We start from the raw sequence: 17,057 nt of genomic DNA on the forward strand, positions 1-17,057 counted from the left end.
TATCAATTAATCAACAAGTTGCCTTCTTCTAGTTCTTCTGTTAATCCGAGAGCCATTAGGCTAATCCCCTCAAATCGTCAAGCCCTTAGCAATTCTATGGAGAATTTCAAGATAATGACATTTTTTTGCCATTCAAAATTAAATTCTGTGGAGATGACTGAAAGGTTTTTTAAGTTCACATGGCCAATGTAGCTTGATGATTCAATACAACCCTCCCTATTTTGAGTTGGCCCATAGAGTCCATATTTGCCCCATCCTAACCCTTATTTCATTTTAACTAGCATGCCAAAAAAGTGCTTAAATGGTGTAGTATTTCGGAAAGCCCTTATTGTTGAACTTATTTCTGCAACGCGCGACAACCTGATATGCTATTCTAACACGGTCCTAGCTAATTATAGACAGAGTACAGTTGTGTGCAAACAAATTTCTTGACTATAGATTCTTTTCCAACACTTATCCATTGGCATGCCAGAAAAGTGGTCAAATAGTGTTTCGAAACACTCCTATTGTTGAATTTTTATCTGCAATGACAAACCCAACATCCTAAATCGACATCGCTCTAGCGAATTATATGCATAGTACAGTTGTACATCAATGGATCTTCTATCTTTAGAACTTCCCCAACCCCTCTATATATTGCCCTGCTCATCTTCCCCATCTCAAAACATTCCTTGTGCTGCCTATCCTCTTTCGCTCATATACATTCATCCTCCTCCGTCAAGGATTTGTTTTAACATGGGCTATGACGATCAGAACCAGTCCCAAGGTACATATATTACATTTACGCGCTACAAGCCTTGAACTTCTCGATTTCGTTTTCCTTTTCTTGTTCATGTTGTAGTAAACTCTTGAATTTGATCTGCAGATGCTCCTTTTAAGGGTCATTATGGTGCAATGCCATCGGGCTACAGTCTTGTTCCCCAACCTCCGTTATCAGCCTATGATGCTAGCTCTACGTAAGGGCCCTTATCCTGCTCCACCATCGCCACTGATTAATGGCCCTTATTCTGCTCCACCATCGGCCTATGGTGTTCCGCTTAAGGGCCCTTATTCTACTCCACCGCCGGCCTATGGCGCTCCGCTTCAAGGTCCATATGTTGCTCCGCGGCCAATCTATGTCGCTCCACCTCCTGTTTGCCCATGCGTGAGAAATCATCATTGTCAGAACGAAAAGCCACGGCCTCAGGAAAGTGATTCCAAGTGCGAAGATTTTTGCAAGGGATGGTGAGTTCTCCGTAATGTTAATACGTAAATATATATATATATATATATATATATATATATATATATATATATATATATATATATATATCAATTTTTAGTCGTCTTTGCATAGTCGTGCCGTTTGATTTTCGGATAAAAGATTCAATGTGCATCCGGATATTAGTTTTTGAATTTGGTTACCCCATTCTAAAGATTAATTTCATAGCACTTTTAAGCACGTTAAGAAAATTTAAAAAGTTATTCACAAGGATACATTATTTTTCAATCGAAAAGTCGGTACAATAACCCAATTAAAAGGACTTATAATTGGGGACGGAGGGAGTACAGTTAACACACCTCACACATACGTCAATGCCTATTGTAGGACTAGGGTTTGTCCATGCCTGAAAGCATGGCACAACGCATTTTGAACACAATTAAAATGAATTACGAAACTATTGACCACCCTAGCCTACGAAGTTGATTTTTACACTTTGTAGTGTGGTCGAATATGAAACAGGATTAGACTTTTATTTCTCATAATTATTGCATTTCTTAAGTAACAGAATTTCTCTGACATGTTTAGTCTTTTCCCATATCAGGAAAACATGTAAAACTTAAAAGGAATATAGAAAATAGGTCGTGACATAAGATTTGAAACTGAGCTCTCTTATTATATAGATTTCATAAGAAACCCTAAACCCAAAATCTCATGTCAAACAATGGAAGAAAATAATACGGGATGCATAAGTGTCATCATTGAGAATGAAAACCTTATTGTGGTTGTTCGTCTTCTACCTCCAAAGTCGACCTTAATCTCACACACGATGGGATTGCATGGGAAAAGAGGCTAGGGTTTGGAGTCGGACCTTACATATTTATAAGTCCTTCAGCATAGTCTGGACCACTTAACGAGCGTAATATGACTCAAACACGTGCTAGTAAAGCCTCGTCAATTACCTAGTCACATTATTAAACGATCACAACCTAATGGGTAATACCGATTACACCATTCAAACCTAATTCGACAATATACAACGTTTAATTTATGATCTATGTAGGTCCACCAACAGAAAATTGCTAAGACCTAATTCATGCTTTGTTACCCAGCTGTGGTGTCCTGTTGTTCTTCTGCCTCATGGATGCTATTTTCTGAAGAATGGAAGCTACTTTCTGAGGATTGGAAGCTATTTTCTGTGATATATTGAACGATGAAAGTTATTACCTGATGAATGTGGAATTCGGTGAATTTTCATTGTGATATTGTGAGGATTATACGTGTATTTATTCCTTCAATTTTATGCAGTTTTATTTGACTTGTAATCCTCCCATAAAGAGTGAATAATCTATTAGATGATTGGACATAATCACTTAAAAGGCTAGGTTAGGTATGGTTAGCCGTTCGGTTCCTGCTTTTGAATTTTATATACATTCAATATTCATTATTGACTAGATTTTTAAATATGCATTGCGTTTTGTTAACAAGAAAACATGTTGCTTGTTACTCTGGGACTCTCACAAGTGGGTAGTGCGATTGGTCTCCAAAATTGGTCGATGTACACATAAGTTGGTCCGACACTTGATCAATTATAAAAACAAACATGTTGCCGATTTATTGAATGCAAAGATCACTAATTGATATCGCGATAGAACAGCCTAAGCTTCTTTTTTTCTCAGTTAGTTGTGGATTGGTAAAATGAAGAAGAAAAAAGAATCAGCTAGCATATTAAAATTGGAAAATGATTTCTACACTCTCCTTTTAGTTATTCACGCTCATTTTTTTGTCTTTATCCACATGAATTTACGATATTGTCTTTAAATGTGTGAAGAAGTGTAAATTTAAGGGGATAAAGACAAAAAAATAGTGTGAATGGCTAAAAAGGGAGTGTAAAAATTAAATTTCTTAAAATTTAGCGAAAACAGAATAAATTATACCCAATATATATATATATATATATATATGTGTGTGTGTGTGTGTGTGTGCGCGCGCGCGCAACGAACAGTGAAAACATAATAAATTATTATTTTTATCAGCAAAATAAAATTTATTAAAAAATGGGAAAATGAGGAAAGAAATCCAACAAAAAGTTGAATGAAATATCTCTAGGGCAAAGCCCAAAACACCCAAAGGTCTACAAAGCTCCAAAACATACAAAGCAAATAAGCCCAAACCCACACCCAAATTTACAACTAAAAGCCCAAAGAGAAATCCCAAACCCGGCCCAAAGCCTTGGACCAGCCACTTAAACCAGCCCACAAAACCCTAACCACTTTACCACCTACCACCGTACAAATCACCGGAGCCCTACCTTGTCGTTTAGCTGAGCCAGCCTCTTCCAGATGTAGAGACCAGCGGTAGGATTAGGCCTACGGCAATGAACAACAAAGAAGGAAAGGGCAGTGGGCAACAAACCACCACCACCTCCATCGGCAACCCCAACCAAACTCCAACAACACACAGTCTTCACCAGCGACAGCAACAACCCAGAATGACAAACTGATGGCCCTGCGCCTGAATGAGAGCTCGGAGTGGCCGCCGACCGAACTTCGGCACACAAAATGACCAGAGCATCCCAACCGTGGGGGCCACATCCACCTCACCACCACCGAAGGAAAACGGACAAAATCGTCCGACGGCAACTTTTGCAAACATCTTCCACATTTCTTCAATTTCTTATCGAGGGGGAGGGAGAGAGGTCAAACAATGTTAGGGGGCCCAATTGTTTGGGCGTTTGTGAGGTCGTGGGCACGGGCCTCTTGATCGTAGCCCTAGGGTTAGGCTTGCAGCCGAATTTTTTTGTAACCGGTATGCACAAACGGATTCTTTCAAAATTTGCGATGAAACAAGCAATGGACAAGAAATTCACCCACAAATATTTGACTCCCAAATCCCCGGAAAGTTTGATTAGAGAAATTTCTAACTTCAAAAGAAATTTTCTTCACCTCCTCATCAATTCACGCCTTGAAGGCTATCATCTCCTATTAGATTGATCAAACCATCTCTCGTACCACAGTTCAAAAAAAATCTCTTGTACTATCGTCTGAAAAATGCGACTCAATTATAACATATGTATCTTGAAGTTATCTTAATTTTTCGGTCACATTTCTAGAATTTGCACCAAATGAGAGAGGGAGGGAGGGAGAGAGAGAGAGAGAGAGAGAGAGAGAGAGAGAGAGAGAGAGAGAGAGAGAGAGAGACTTTGTAAGCCTATGGCATACATAAAAAGAGATCACTACTCCTCCTGTTCGTTGTTGCACATATATATAGTGGGTATAATTTATTGGGAAAATTTCACGTAAATACTTGACCTTTTTTAAATTTTATATAAACATCAGAGCTTTCTAAAAATTCATCAATTCAACACCTGACATTTCTTAAATTTCATATAAACATCTGAGCTTTCTAAAAACTCATCAAGTCAACACGTGCCGTCACCCCTCTGTTTAAAACCAAACGGGAAAAAAGTTAAGTGCTCCAATTTTCTATTTGTTTGAACCAGTGCTAAGATCTTATTTTTTTTTATCATTTTATCCTAAAAAATCATAATTAATTTTTGACTCTAAAGCTCTCGTTAGTCAGCCCTAAGAAAGTCGTATAATCAAATATCCCTTACGGCTGACTAACAAGAGAGCCTTAGAGTCAAAAATTAATTATGATTCTTCAGGATAAAATGGTCAAAAAATAAAATCTTCGCACTGATTTAAACGGATTGAAAATTGGAGCAATTAATTTTTCAACCATGTATAGACCGTTTATATATTAAAAAATATGGTTAAAAAATTAAGTGCTCCAATTTTCAATCCGTTTAAACTGGTGCAAAGATCTTATTTCTCTGATTATTTTATCCTCAAGAATCATAATTAACTTTTGACTCTAAAGCTCTCGTTAGTCGGCCCTAAGAAAATCGTATAATCAAATATCTCTTAGGGCCAACTAACGAGAGCTTTAGAGTCAAAAATTAATTATGACCCTTTAGAATAAAATGATTAGAGAAATAAGATCTTCATATCAATTCAAACGAATTGAAAATTTGAGCAATTAATTTTTCAACCATGTATAGATCGTTTATATATTAAAAAATATGGTTAAAAAATTAAGTGCTATAATTTTCAATCCGTTTAAACCGGTGTGAAGATCTTATTTCTCTGATCATTTTATCCTAAAGAATCATAATTAATTTTTAACTCTATGGCTCTCGTTAGTTAGCTCTAAGAGATATTTGATTCTACGACTTTCTTAGGGCTGACTAACGAGAGTTTTAGAGTAAAAAATTAATTATGATTCTTTAGAATAAAATGATCAGAAAAATAAGATCTTTGCACTTGTTCAAACAAATGAAAAATTGGAGCACTTAACTTTTTTTCCGTTTGGTTTTAGACGAATGGGTGACGGCAGGTGTTGAATTGATGAGTTTTTAGAAAGCTTAGGTATTTATATGAAATTTAAGAAAGGTCAGGTGTTTATGTGTGATTTGTGTAAAAGGTCAGGTGCCTATGTGAAATTTTTCCAATAAATTATACCCAATGTGTGCCTATATATATATATATATCGGGGCGGTTCCGCGAACACCCAAAAAAACACCTAAAAAAACACTTCATAGTTTCCGATCAAATTTTGATGATCCGAGCCACTCAATGTGATCAGAACGTGATTTTAAGGGTACCCGTGAGAAATCAGCGAAAAAAATAACCGAGAAGGGCTTGATCCGAACAGTTTCGAACAGTTTTTTATTGAACGGTTCAAATAAAAACTGCTCAAATCAAGCATTTTCCGATCATTTTTTTTGGTTAATTTCTCGTGGGCACCTTTAAAATCACATTCTGCACACATTGAACGGTTCGGATCATAAAAATTTGATCGGGAACTATGAGTTTGAGATTTGGGGTGTTTTTTTGGATGTCCCTTGAACCGTCCCGTATATATATATATATATATATATATATATATATATATAATATATATATATATATATATATGTGTGTGTGTGTGTGTGTGTGTGTGTGTGTGTGTGTGTGCACGCGCGCGCGCGCAACAAACAGGAGTATTGATCTCTTTTTATGCATGCCATAGGCTTACAAACTCTCTCTCTCTCGGGAACTATGAGTTTGAGATTTGGGGTGTTTTTTTTGGTGTCCCTTGAACCGTCCCGTATATATATATATATATATATATATATATATATATATATGTGTGTGTGTGTGTGTGTGTGTGCGCGCGCGCGCGCGCGCAACGAACAGGAGTATTGATCTCTTTTTATGCATGCCATAGGCTTACAAACTCTCTCTCTCTCTCTCTCTCTCTCTCTCTCTCTCTCTCTCTCTCTCATTCATTTGGTGCAAATTCTTGAAATGTGACCGAAAAATTAAGATAACCTCAAGGTACGTATGTTATAATTGAGTCGCATTCTTCAGACGATAGTATGAGACATTTTTTTTGAACTGCGGTATGAGAGATGGTTTGATCAATCTAATAGGAGATGATAGCCTTCAAGGCGTGAATTGATGCGGAGGTGAAGAAATTTCTTTTGAAGTTAGAAATTTCTCTAATCAAACTTTCCGGGGATTTGGGAGTCAAATATTTGTGGGTGAATTTCCTGTCCATTGCTTGTTTCATCGCAAATTTTGAAAGAATCCGTTTGTGCATACCGGTTACAAATAAATTCGGCTGCAAGCCTAGCCCTAGGGCTACGATCAAGAGGCCCGTGCCCACGACCTCACAAATGCCCAAACAATTGGGCTCCCTAACATTGTTTGACCCCTCTCCCTCCCCCTCGATAAGAAATTGAAGAAATGTGGAAGATGTTTGCTGAAGTTGCCGTCGGACAATTTTGTCCGTTTTCCTTCGATTAAATCTTTCTTTGATCTGTCTGTTTTTTCTTTTTTCTTGTTAGGGTTGTTGCTTGATTTTGCAGAAGAAACCAACTCCTTTGATTTGTAATTTGCTACGGTTTGGATGTTGAAGACCCCGAATGCCCCCGAAATTCCCGACTGGACCAACTACCCCGGACGGATATTGGTGTATTATTTAACCCAAGTGGGATCGGTATAAAAGCTAGGATTTTTTCCCCATAACGTACCGATCAGTTTAGATGCCATATGCTCAAAAACCAACCGGACCGAACCGATTACATCTCTAATTCCAGTATTGATTTTAGAGTTGAGTGAAAATACAGAAGCAACCGAATAGTCAAGTCTTACGAAAATTTACCTTTTTAGCTATTTCAACACCGAGACACCATACGACATTTAAGGGACGAAAGCTTGGCCTTTGATTTTAAGTGCTTTTAGAGTAAATATTTTGAACAGAGAGAGATATATATAGTTAGACTTCCTCGTTTGTTTTTAACCATTTGGTGGACTCTTTTTTGGCAATGAAAAGTGTCTCGATGAATCGGACTAATCTCTTCAAGCCCTTTCTAGTACCGGCTCTGGGCACAAGCCCAGCAAGCCATGGCTTTAGGCCTCCGAAAAAGTGTCCAAAAGAGGGCCCCCAAAATGTTTAAGTTCATTTACGTATTAGATCCAAAAAAAATTTGAGTTTCAGCCCGTCTCTATATATAATTGAGGCCCAATTCAAGCCTCCACGCCCCGGAAAATTGGTATAACGTGTTTTTCTATCCTTGTTAGCAAAATATTGGCTTGATATAGGGTCTGATTTTTGCAAAATTGGTAAAAACATGTGTTTCTATCCTTGATTTTTTTAGTATTGAGAATGCCTGTTTTTTAATGAGGTTTTCATGAATTTTGATTTTAAACTTTCTTACGAGTTAATGATTTTTGTGTATTTTTTTAAATTTCTGTATATAAGAATTTTCAAGTGAGGGATCTCTCATTTTGTTAAAATGAGAGACTTTCATTTTCCGATCAAATTTTGAAAATCTGAACCGTTCAATGTGTGCAAAACGTAATTTTAAGGGTCCTCGCTAGAAATCAGCAAAAAAAAATGACCGGGAAGGGCGTCATCCGAGCAGTTTTTTTGAACCGTTCAATGAAAACTGCTCGGATGAAGCCCTTCCCGGTCATTTTTTTTGCTGATTTCTCTCGGGGACCCTTAAAATCACGTTCTGATCACTTTGAGCGGCTCGGATCATCGAAATTCAATCGGGAAGGGGAGTCCCGCATTTTAATAAATTGAGGGATCCCTCACCGGAACCTAACTCTGCGGTTGAAATGTTCAAATATGAACCTCAGTACGAGTTGTTTAGATATGAACCATAGTACGAGTTGCAACTTGCAACCATCCGAAGAGGTCTCTCAACTCTTTGATGTCTTTATTCAAAGCTATGTGGTTAGTAACGGCAGAGTCAGGTTTTACACAAATTAGGAACCAAATAATCGCTCTAACTTTAAAATTGGGTTTACCGAACTCGGGGATCCTGTTGTCTCTTGGACAACATAGGTGTTGTTCCCATCCGAATAGTCCATTTTGACAACAGAAATGCTAGGAACAAAGAAAATTTACCCCGAAAAGATCAACTAGTGGTTGAGATTCACTTTGATGTGTGTGACATAATCATCAAAGTAATTCTCAACCATTGATTGCTGTTCTCGGGGTACTTTCGGGGTAAGTTTTCTTTGTACGTAGCATTTTCCGTAACTTTATCTCAGCACAACAGAGGTTATCTATTCATCCGTTCATTGCCGAAATGAAATCTGAAACATCCATTGCCAAACTTGGACAGCCCGAATGAGAACAATGCCCCGGAAAATGGAATCCATAATTAAGAACCCATCTTTAATTGCAGGTTCGTGCCTCATAAGGGAAATGGAACGGGTGCAGTTCATGATTTGTTTTTTATAACACGTTTGTGTAGACAAGCGTGGGTCTTAGTCTCTACATTTTTGTTCCAATCCAGAAACTTAAGAACCACATCAACAAGGAAACAAAAAGGATACACAAAAAATTCAAGCAAGAGTTGATTAGATAAACAACATAACCCGCGTTACTAGAATTTGTAGTAACGCATCAGTCACACTCGTGAAGTCAAGTGGAGTGACCAAGATCTACAATAAACTGAACTACCGTCTTATTACATGAATGACAACAGGAAAGCAATCTCATATGAACCCGTGTTACTAGAATTTGTAGCTCGAGTTTTCAATTATTTGGAAATTTGGAGAGTAGAACCTTATTAACCAAGTTGTCGAAATTCATGGGGGACGATCCAGTTGGAGCGATGACAGCATCTTCGGCAACCTTCTTCCATTCCTTTGCTTTTGCTTTCATCCTCTTCCCATTCTCTCCAACCATGAGTTCTCTCACAAGCCTCGCCACTTCCTCCCTTTCCACGTTATTTATCTCCATGCCCAATCCCCAGTGCTTGCAGAGGTACCAACAGTTTGTGGATTGCTCTGCCCAAGCAGGCCAACATATCATTGGCACTCCACCCACAATACTTTCAAGAATCGAATTCCAGCCACAGTGGGTCAAGAACCCTCCGACAGATGGATGTCTAAGGATTTTCTCTTGAGGAGTCCAAGTTACTGTTGGGAAAAATACGCGGAATTTCCCACAAGTAAATCACGAAGGAAATAGAATAAATGCAGCGAACGTAATCCAAATGCGCAAACCACAAACCAAACGAACACAAGGAATTTTTACGTGGTTCCCTCAAAGTGTGAGGTACGTCCACGGGACCGGAGTCCGATTCCACTATCAACGAAGGTTCTTACAAATGGGTTTACAAGAGATACAAGATCTCACACACCCTAAGGTGTATCCAACAAATACAACAGCCAAGAGGAGAAGACCTCACCAAATTAGATGAACAAAATCCTCCAAAACAGAGCTGAAATGGAGAGCTACCAACTGGAAGTAATCTGTCCCAAAGATCCGAATAATCTGCCGTAGAGAAGGAGAACAAAGTGGATGCACAAGAGCTTTTTCTTCCTCCACCGAATACACACATGCACACTACGTTTTTCTTCTTCCAGAGAGGAACCAAACCCACTGCCTTTTCTTTTTCAGATAACCACGCCAATAAGCTTCCAAAGGAAGCTAAGTAATCTCTAACAAAGCATGTGCAAATCATGTGCTTCAAAGTGTAGAATGTTCCACCAAAAAATTAGCCCACACAAATTAATACTCTTTTGGGCCAAACAAATTATTATTGGGCTAACAAAAATATTGGGCTTCCACTAAAGGAGGGAACCCAACATTCTCCCCCTTCCCGACTTAAGTGGAAGGATCGACCAAACCCGACAACGCTCGAAATTTATCATGTTTGTCCTTCGACAAAGCTTTAGTCATCATATCCGAAGGATTTTCATCCGTATGAATTTTCTCAAGTTGCAACAACTTCATATCAAGCGTGTCCCGAATCCAATGATATCTAACATCAATGTGCTTCGATCTAGAATGGAAAGTGGAATTCTTGCTCAAATGCATTGCACTTTGACTATCACAAAAGAGAACATACCTCTCTTGATTCAAACCCAACTCTTGCAAGAATTTCTTCAACCACAACAACTCCTTGCAAGCTTCGGTAATTGCAATGAACTCCGCTTCTGTAGTCGATAGAGCGACACATTTTTGCAATCTTGATTGCCAATTGACAGCTCCCCCTGCAAAGGTGATCAAGTACCCCGAAGTGGACTTCCGAGAATCAACGTCTCCCGCCATGTCGGCATCCGTGAATCCATCCAACACAGCTTTACCATTTCCGAAACACAAACAAACTCTAGAAGTACCCCGGAGATACCTGAGAATCCATTTCACAGCTGCCCAATGTTCTTTGCCCGGATTTGAAAGAAACCGACTAACAACTCCAACTGCATGAGCTAAATCCGGCCTAGTACAAACCATAGCATACATCAAAGAACCAACCGCTGAAGCATAAGGAAATTTTTCCATCTCCACCTTGTCTTTTTCACTTGTAGGACATTGTTTCGAACTAAGCTTGAAGTGGTTCGCAAGCGGACAACTAACGGGCTTCGCTTTATCCATATTGAACCTCTCAAGAATCTTTTCAACGTAACTTTCTTGAGACAACCAAATCAGCCCCTTCTTTCGATCACGAGTAATTTTCATACCCAAAATTTGCTTTGCCGGTCCCAAATTTTTCATAGCGAAGGATTTACTCAACTCCAACTTCAACTCGTTGATCTTCATATAATCTTGTCCCACAATGAGCATATCATCGACATAGAGCAAGAGAATAATAAAGTTCCCATCCGGAAACTTTTTCACAAACACGCAATGATCCGAAGTGGTTCTTGAATACCCATGCTCCATCATAAAGGAATCAAATTTCTTGTACCATTGCCTCGGTGCTTGTTTCAAGCCATACAAGCTTTTCTTCAACTTACAAACAAGATTTTCCTTCCCTTTTTCTTTGAAGCCTTCGGGTTGCTCCATATAAATCTCCTCCTCTAAATCACCGTGAAGGAACGCGGTTTTCACATCAAGTTGTTCGACCTCAAGATTCAAACTTGCGGCCATACCAAGAACAACACGAATGGAGGACATTTTCACAACGGGCGAAAAAATTTCATCAAAATCAATACCCTTTTTTTGCCCAAACCCTTTTACCACGAGGCGTGCCTTGTACCGCGTATTTTTCCCAACAACTGGTATCAGAGCCGACGGTTGGCTAGGGTTTATTATTTTGGTGTAAATCATGGAAGGAAATGTGGGTAGAATGATTAGTTTCAATGGAACTAATTGGGTGACGTGGAAAATTAAAATGGAAGACCTCTTGTATTGTAGAGATTTACATGGGCCTATAGAGGGTGATACGGCTAAACCTATCGATATGAAACGTGAGGATTGGACCATTTTGAATCGAAAAGCTGTTGGGCTTATTCGTCAATGGATTGACGATAGTGTTTTTCATCATGTCTCCACCGAAACCTCGGCTTATGATTTGTGGAAGAAATTGGAAAGTCTCTATGATAGAAAATCGGCCACTAACAAAGCATTCTTGTTCAAAAAATTGGTGAATTTGAAATTTAAAGAGGGCAAGTCTATTGCGGAACATTTGAATGAAATGAATAGCATTGTCAATCAACTTGCTTCTATGAATATTGTGTTTGATGATGAGTTGCAGGCTTTGATGCTTCTTAGTTCTCTACCCGAGACTTGGGAAACTTTGGTTGTGACGGTTAGTAACTCGGCGCCGGATGGAGTTGTTTCCATGAGCCAAGTTACTAGTAGTTTGTTGAATGAAGAGACGAGAAGGAAATCCACCGGTTCTTCTCATTCGGAGGCACTTGTTGTTAACCCAAGAGGGAGATCTCGAGGTAGAAGCAACACTCCCCATAATCGTGATCAAAGCCGTGGGACTTCGAGGGGGACTTCGAGGGGAAGATCACCGTCAAAGCAAGACATAGAGTGCCATTATTGTAAAAAGAAAGGCCACATGAAGCGGGAATGCCTAAAGCTCAAATTCAAGGAGGAAAATCGTGCCAAGCATGGTGATAAGAAGCAAGAAAACACAACGGCGGTCTCTTCCGATGGTGAACTTGTGGTTGTATGTGATGAGAGTTGTGTCAATTTGGTTAGCCAAGATACTAATTGGGTGATTGATTCCGGTGCTTCATTCCATGTCACTTCAAGAGCCGATTTCTTCACTTCCTACAATGAAGGAGATTTTGGGTGTGTTCGTATGGGAAATGAAGGTTTGTCGAAAATTGTTGGCATGGGTAATATTTGCTTGGAAACAAGTGTTGGATGCAAGTTGGTACTTAAAGATGTGAGACATGTACCGGATATTCGTCTCAATTTGATCTCCACCGGAAAGCTAGACGATGAAGGCTACAACAACCACTTTGGTAATGGAAAATGGAAGCTCACGAAGGGTTCTCTTGTGGTGGCTAAAGGGAACAAGACTTGCTCGCTTTATACGATGAAAGGAAAAATTAGCAAGGGGTTTGTAAATACATTTGACGATGGCTCCTCTACCGAATTGTGGCACAAGAGGCTTGGGCATATGAGTGAAAAGGGGATGCACGTTCTTGCCAAGAAAGAGCTCTTACCCGGTATGAAAGGTACCCCTCTTAAAACTTGTGTTCATTGCTTGGCCGGTAAACAAAATAGAGTTGCATTTCGTTTCAAGTCTTTTACTAGAAAACCTAATGTATTGGACTTGATTCATTCGGATGTTTGTGGTCCCTTGAAAGTTAAATCTCATAGTGGTGCACTTTATTTTGTTACCTTTATTGATGATCATTCGAGAAAATTATGGGCTTATCCGTTAAAAACTAAAGATCAAGTTTTAGATGTGTTTAAAGATTTTCAGGCTAAGGTTGAAAGAGAGACCGGGAAGAAGTTGAAATGTGTTCGTTCCGACAACGGTGGTGAATATCTTGGGCCGTTTGATGAATTTTGTCGTAGTCAAGGCATTAAACACCAAAAGACCGTCAAGAAAACTCCTCAACAAAATGGAGTCGCCGAGAGGATGAACCGCACTATGGTGGAAAGGATGCGATGCATGCTTTCACATGCAAAATTGCCAAGGCCTTTTTGGGCGGAGGCAATGAGGACGGCGGTTGATTTGATTAATTTGTCTCCTTCGGTTCCTTTGAATGGCGATGTTCCGGAAAAATTTTGGTCGGGCAAGGATGTCACTTATGAACACTTGAGGGTCTTCGGTTGCCGGGCATTTGTTCACATTCCGAAAAATGAAAGGTCCAAGCTTGATGACAAGGCAAGACAATGCATTTTTCTTGGCTATGGGCATGAAGAATTTGGTTATAGATTGTGGGATCCGGTTGACAAGAAAATCGTTCGGAGTAGAGATGTTGTCTTTCTTGAAGATCAAACAATTAAAAACTTTGACAAGGATGATCAACCGGAGGAAATTGTTAGTGATCTCGTTGACTTGGAGCCAATTCCTTCACCTTCGGTACATGACGAAAATGAGGAGGATGTGTAACCACCTCTTGAAGTTGGTGAAAATGTTGACATTCCGAATGAAGTTGAGTTGGAAAATGAGGGGGAGCAACCAATTCAAGAGCCACCATCGCAACCGGAGTTGAGGAGATCCGTTAGAGATAAGCAACCATCAAGAAAGTACTCTCCCGATGAATTTGTGACAGTAACGGAACAGGGGGAGCCCGAGAGCTACCAAGAAGCCGTGGAGCATGACAAGAAAGATGAGTGGGCTAAGGCTATGCAAGAGGAAATGAAGTCCTTGCTTGACAACCGCACTTACGATTTGGTGAAATTACCTAAGGGTAAGAAAGCTTTGAAAAACAAATGGGTTTACCGATTGAAGCATGATGGGAAAAATTTGAGGTACAAGGCACGCCTCGTGGTAAAAGGGTTTGGGCAAAAAAAGGGTATTGATTTTGATGAAATTTTTTCGCCCGTTGTGAAAATGTCCTCCATTCGTGTTGTTCTTGGTATGGCCGCAAGTTTGAATCTTGAGGTCGAACAACTTGATGTGAAAACCGCGTTCCTTCACGGTGATTTAGAGGAGGAGATTTATATGGAGCAACCCGAAGGCTTCAAAGAAAAAGGGAAGGAAAATCTTGTTTGTAAGTTGAAGAAAAGCTTGTATGGCTTGAAACAAGCACCGAGGCAATGGTACAAGAAATTTGATTCCTTTATGATGGAGCATGGGTATTCAAGAACCACTTCGGATCATTGCGTGTTTGTGAAAAAGTTTCCGGATGGGAACTTTATTATTCTCTTGCTCTATGTCGATGATATGCTCATTGTGGGACAAGATTATATGAAGATCAACGAGTTGAAGTTGGAGTTGAGTAAATCCTTCGCTATGAAAAATTTGGGACCGGCAAAGCAAATTTTGGGTATGATTGCCTCGGTGCTTGTTTCAAGCCATACAAGCTTTTCTTCAACTTACAAACAAGATTTTCCTTCCCTTTTTCTTTGAAGCCTTCGGGTTGCTCCATATAAATCTCCTCCTCTAAATCACCGTGAAGGAACGCGGTTTTCACATCAAGTTGTTCGACCTCAAGATTCAAACTTGCGGCCATACCAAGAACAACACGAATGGAGGACATTTTCACAACGGGCGAAAAAATTTCATCAAAATCAATACCCTTTTTTTGCCCAAACCCTTTTACCACGAGGCGTGCCTTGTACCGCGTATTTTTCCCAACAACTGGTATCAGAGCCGACGGTTGGCTAGGGTTTATTATTTTGGTGTAAATCATGTGCTTCAAAGTGTAGAATGTTCCACCAAAAAATTAGCCCACACAAATTAATACTCTTTTGGGCCAAACAAATTATTATTGGGCTAACAAAAATATTGGGCTTCCACTAAAGGAGGGAACCCAACAGTTACCAATAGACCCCTTTCTTTGATTTCAGTCTTCAACTCCGGTGGAAAAATCGCAGATTCACCCAACACCAAATCGGGTCTGATTGCCCACAAGAAATCTTGTTTGCTGTTGGCAAGTCCCCAACCAAATTCAAACAGCTCTTTGGATGTCATCCGAGCCACGCTCCCAAAGTTCACATAAATAACAGAGCTGGGTTCTTTTTTATCGAGCCAAGCGAGACAATCTAAATCCTCTGTCCACATAGTCAATCCAATGTTTTCTAGTTCACTACTTTTAGGGATCTGCAGCATCTGCTTCTCTTCAAGTAACTGCAGAGGACCTATGGTATACACTGGAGGAAACATTGTTGAAAACGCATCAAGTGCTTCACGCTCCAATGCGTCCATTGTGTTCAAGAAAAGAGCAGAAGCTTTATAAGCTTTGTCAAACTTGCTGATGGCAAATTTAAACATAACATCTTCTAGGTTTGTAGTTCTCACAAAATTTGGAAAATCCCGCAAACGTATACCCTTCATAGCTGGTATGAAATCTATGACGGTGTCCAGATACCCATTTGTTAGACAACTCTCATCTGTAGTTACCAAAACAGCAAAAACTTTGGCCGTGAATAACAAATCAAAAGCGAATGATCAAAAGTGTTAGGATTCAGGATATTCGGTCTATGAAAATGTCGTAGAAAGAAAATGAATGGTCCAGATTTATAGTACCGCGAATCTGGAGATTATAATAAATTTTTTTTTTATCTGCGAGATTATATTTAGAAAAATGCAAAAGAAGTTATTTATATTTACCTTTAAGTGGCAAAATCCCCTTTTCAACGAGCTTGTGAAAGTAGGCGTAGCACAACATCCCACAAGCGCTTGGTGTCCAGAAAACCGCCGAGGGGACCCCGAGTTCCTCGGCGACTTTCAGCGGGAACTTCATATTTCCGTCGCAGACGATACACGTGATGGGAGGGACGTCCGTTGACGACGCGAGTTCGTGGACGAACCGTCTGAAGAAAGGCAAGGGCAGGTCCTTCATGAGCTGGTCGCAGCGGAGGATGGGGTCGGGGAGGGCGTCGCCGAAGTCGACGCCGTCGGGCACTGCCGCGAATTTGAAGTCCGGGAGGCCGTCGAGGGCGTTCGGGCCTCGGGCTTGGAGGTACAGCCGGCCGACGTACTCGTTGACGACGAAGGTTATGTAGAAGCCCTTTTGGTAGAGGAGTTTCGCCACTTTTAGCATCGGGTTCGTGTGGCCTTGTGCTGGGCTGGGCACTATCACTGCGTGTGGTTTCGCCATTGCGCGCTCTCTCTCTCTCTCTCTCTCTCTCTCTCTCTGGCAAGGGTCCAGTACCTGTTTTCAGGCACCGTTAGATTTGATTTAAGATTTTGAATTTGAATTTGTAAGTAACGAGTATAGAGAGAAATTAGATAATGATTGAAAATATGAATAATAATTGAAAAAAGATAGAAAAAAAAATCAAAATAATAATTGAAGAAAAATAGAATAATGATTATAATCTAAAATCAAAAATCCCTAAATGAGGTGCATTTTGAGGGCTTATTACTCATGTTTTGATTATCAAAAGCATTTAATTTTAACAAATATATTTAATTATTGGA

The 17,057-nt window shown here is 39.7% G+C and overlaps 2 protein-coding genes across 2 annotated transcripts; one reads left to right on the forward strand and one right to left on the reverse strand.

Annotated features, from left to right (window-relative positions):
- The first annotated feature begins 406 nt into the window (after window positions 1-406).
- Window positions 407-2,446, forward strand: LOC131332168 (extensin-like). Its single transcript, XM_058366245.1, has 3 exons — window positions 407-766; window positions 866-1,224; window positions 2,314-2,446. Exons 1-3 carry the CDS (start codon window positions 743-745, stop codon window positions 2,357-2,359), a joined length of 429 nt encoding a protein of 142 aa, XP_058222228.1. The 5' UTR covers window positions 407-742; the 3' UTR covers window positions 2,360-2,446.
- A 6,656-nt stretch (window positions 2,447-9,102) lies between these two features.
- On the reverse strand, window positions 9,103-16,777 carry LOC131332169 (7-deoxyloganetin glucosyltransferase-like). The gene is made up of 4 exons (XM_058366246.1): window positions 16,245-16,777; window positions 15,456-16,024; window positions 12,954-12,958; window positions 9,103-9,683 (listed from the first exon to the last, which is right to left on the reverse strand). The coding sequence occupies exons 1-4, from the start codon at window positions 16,732-16,734 to the stop codon at window positions 9,302-9,304; spliced, it is 1,446 nt and encodes a 481-aa protein (XP_058222229.1). The 5' UTR covers window positions 16,735-16,777; the 3' UTR covers window positions 9,103-9,301.
- Between the last annotated feature and the right edge of the window lie 280 nt (window positions 16,778-17,057).

This window comes from Rhododendron vialii, chromosome 7a (assembly GCF_030253575.1).
Source record: "Rhododendron vialii isolate Sample 1 chromosome 7a, ASM3025357v1".
NCBI classification, from domain to species: Eukaryota; Viridiplantae; Streptophyta; class Magnoliopsida; order Ericales; family Ericaceae; genus Rhododendron; species Rhododendron vialii.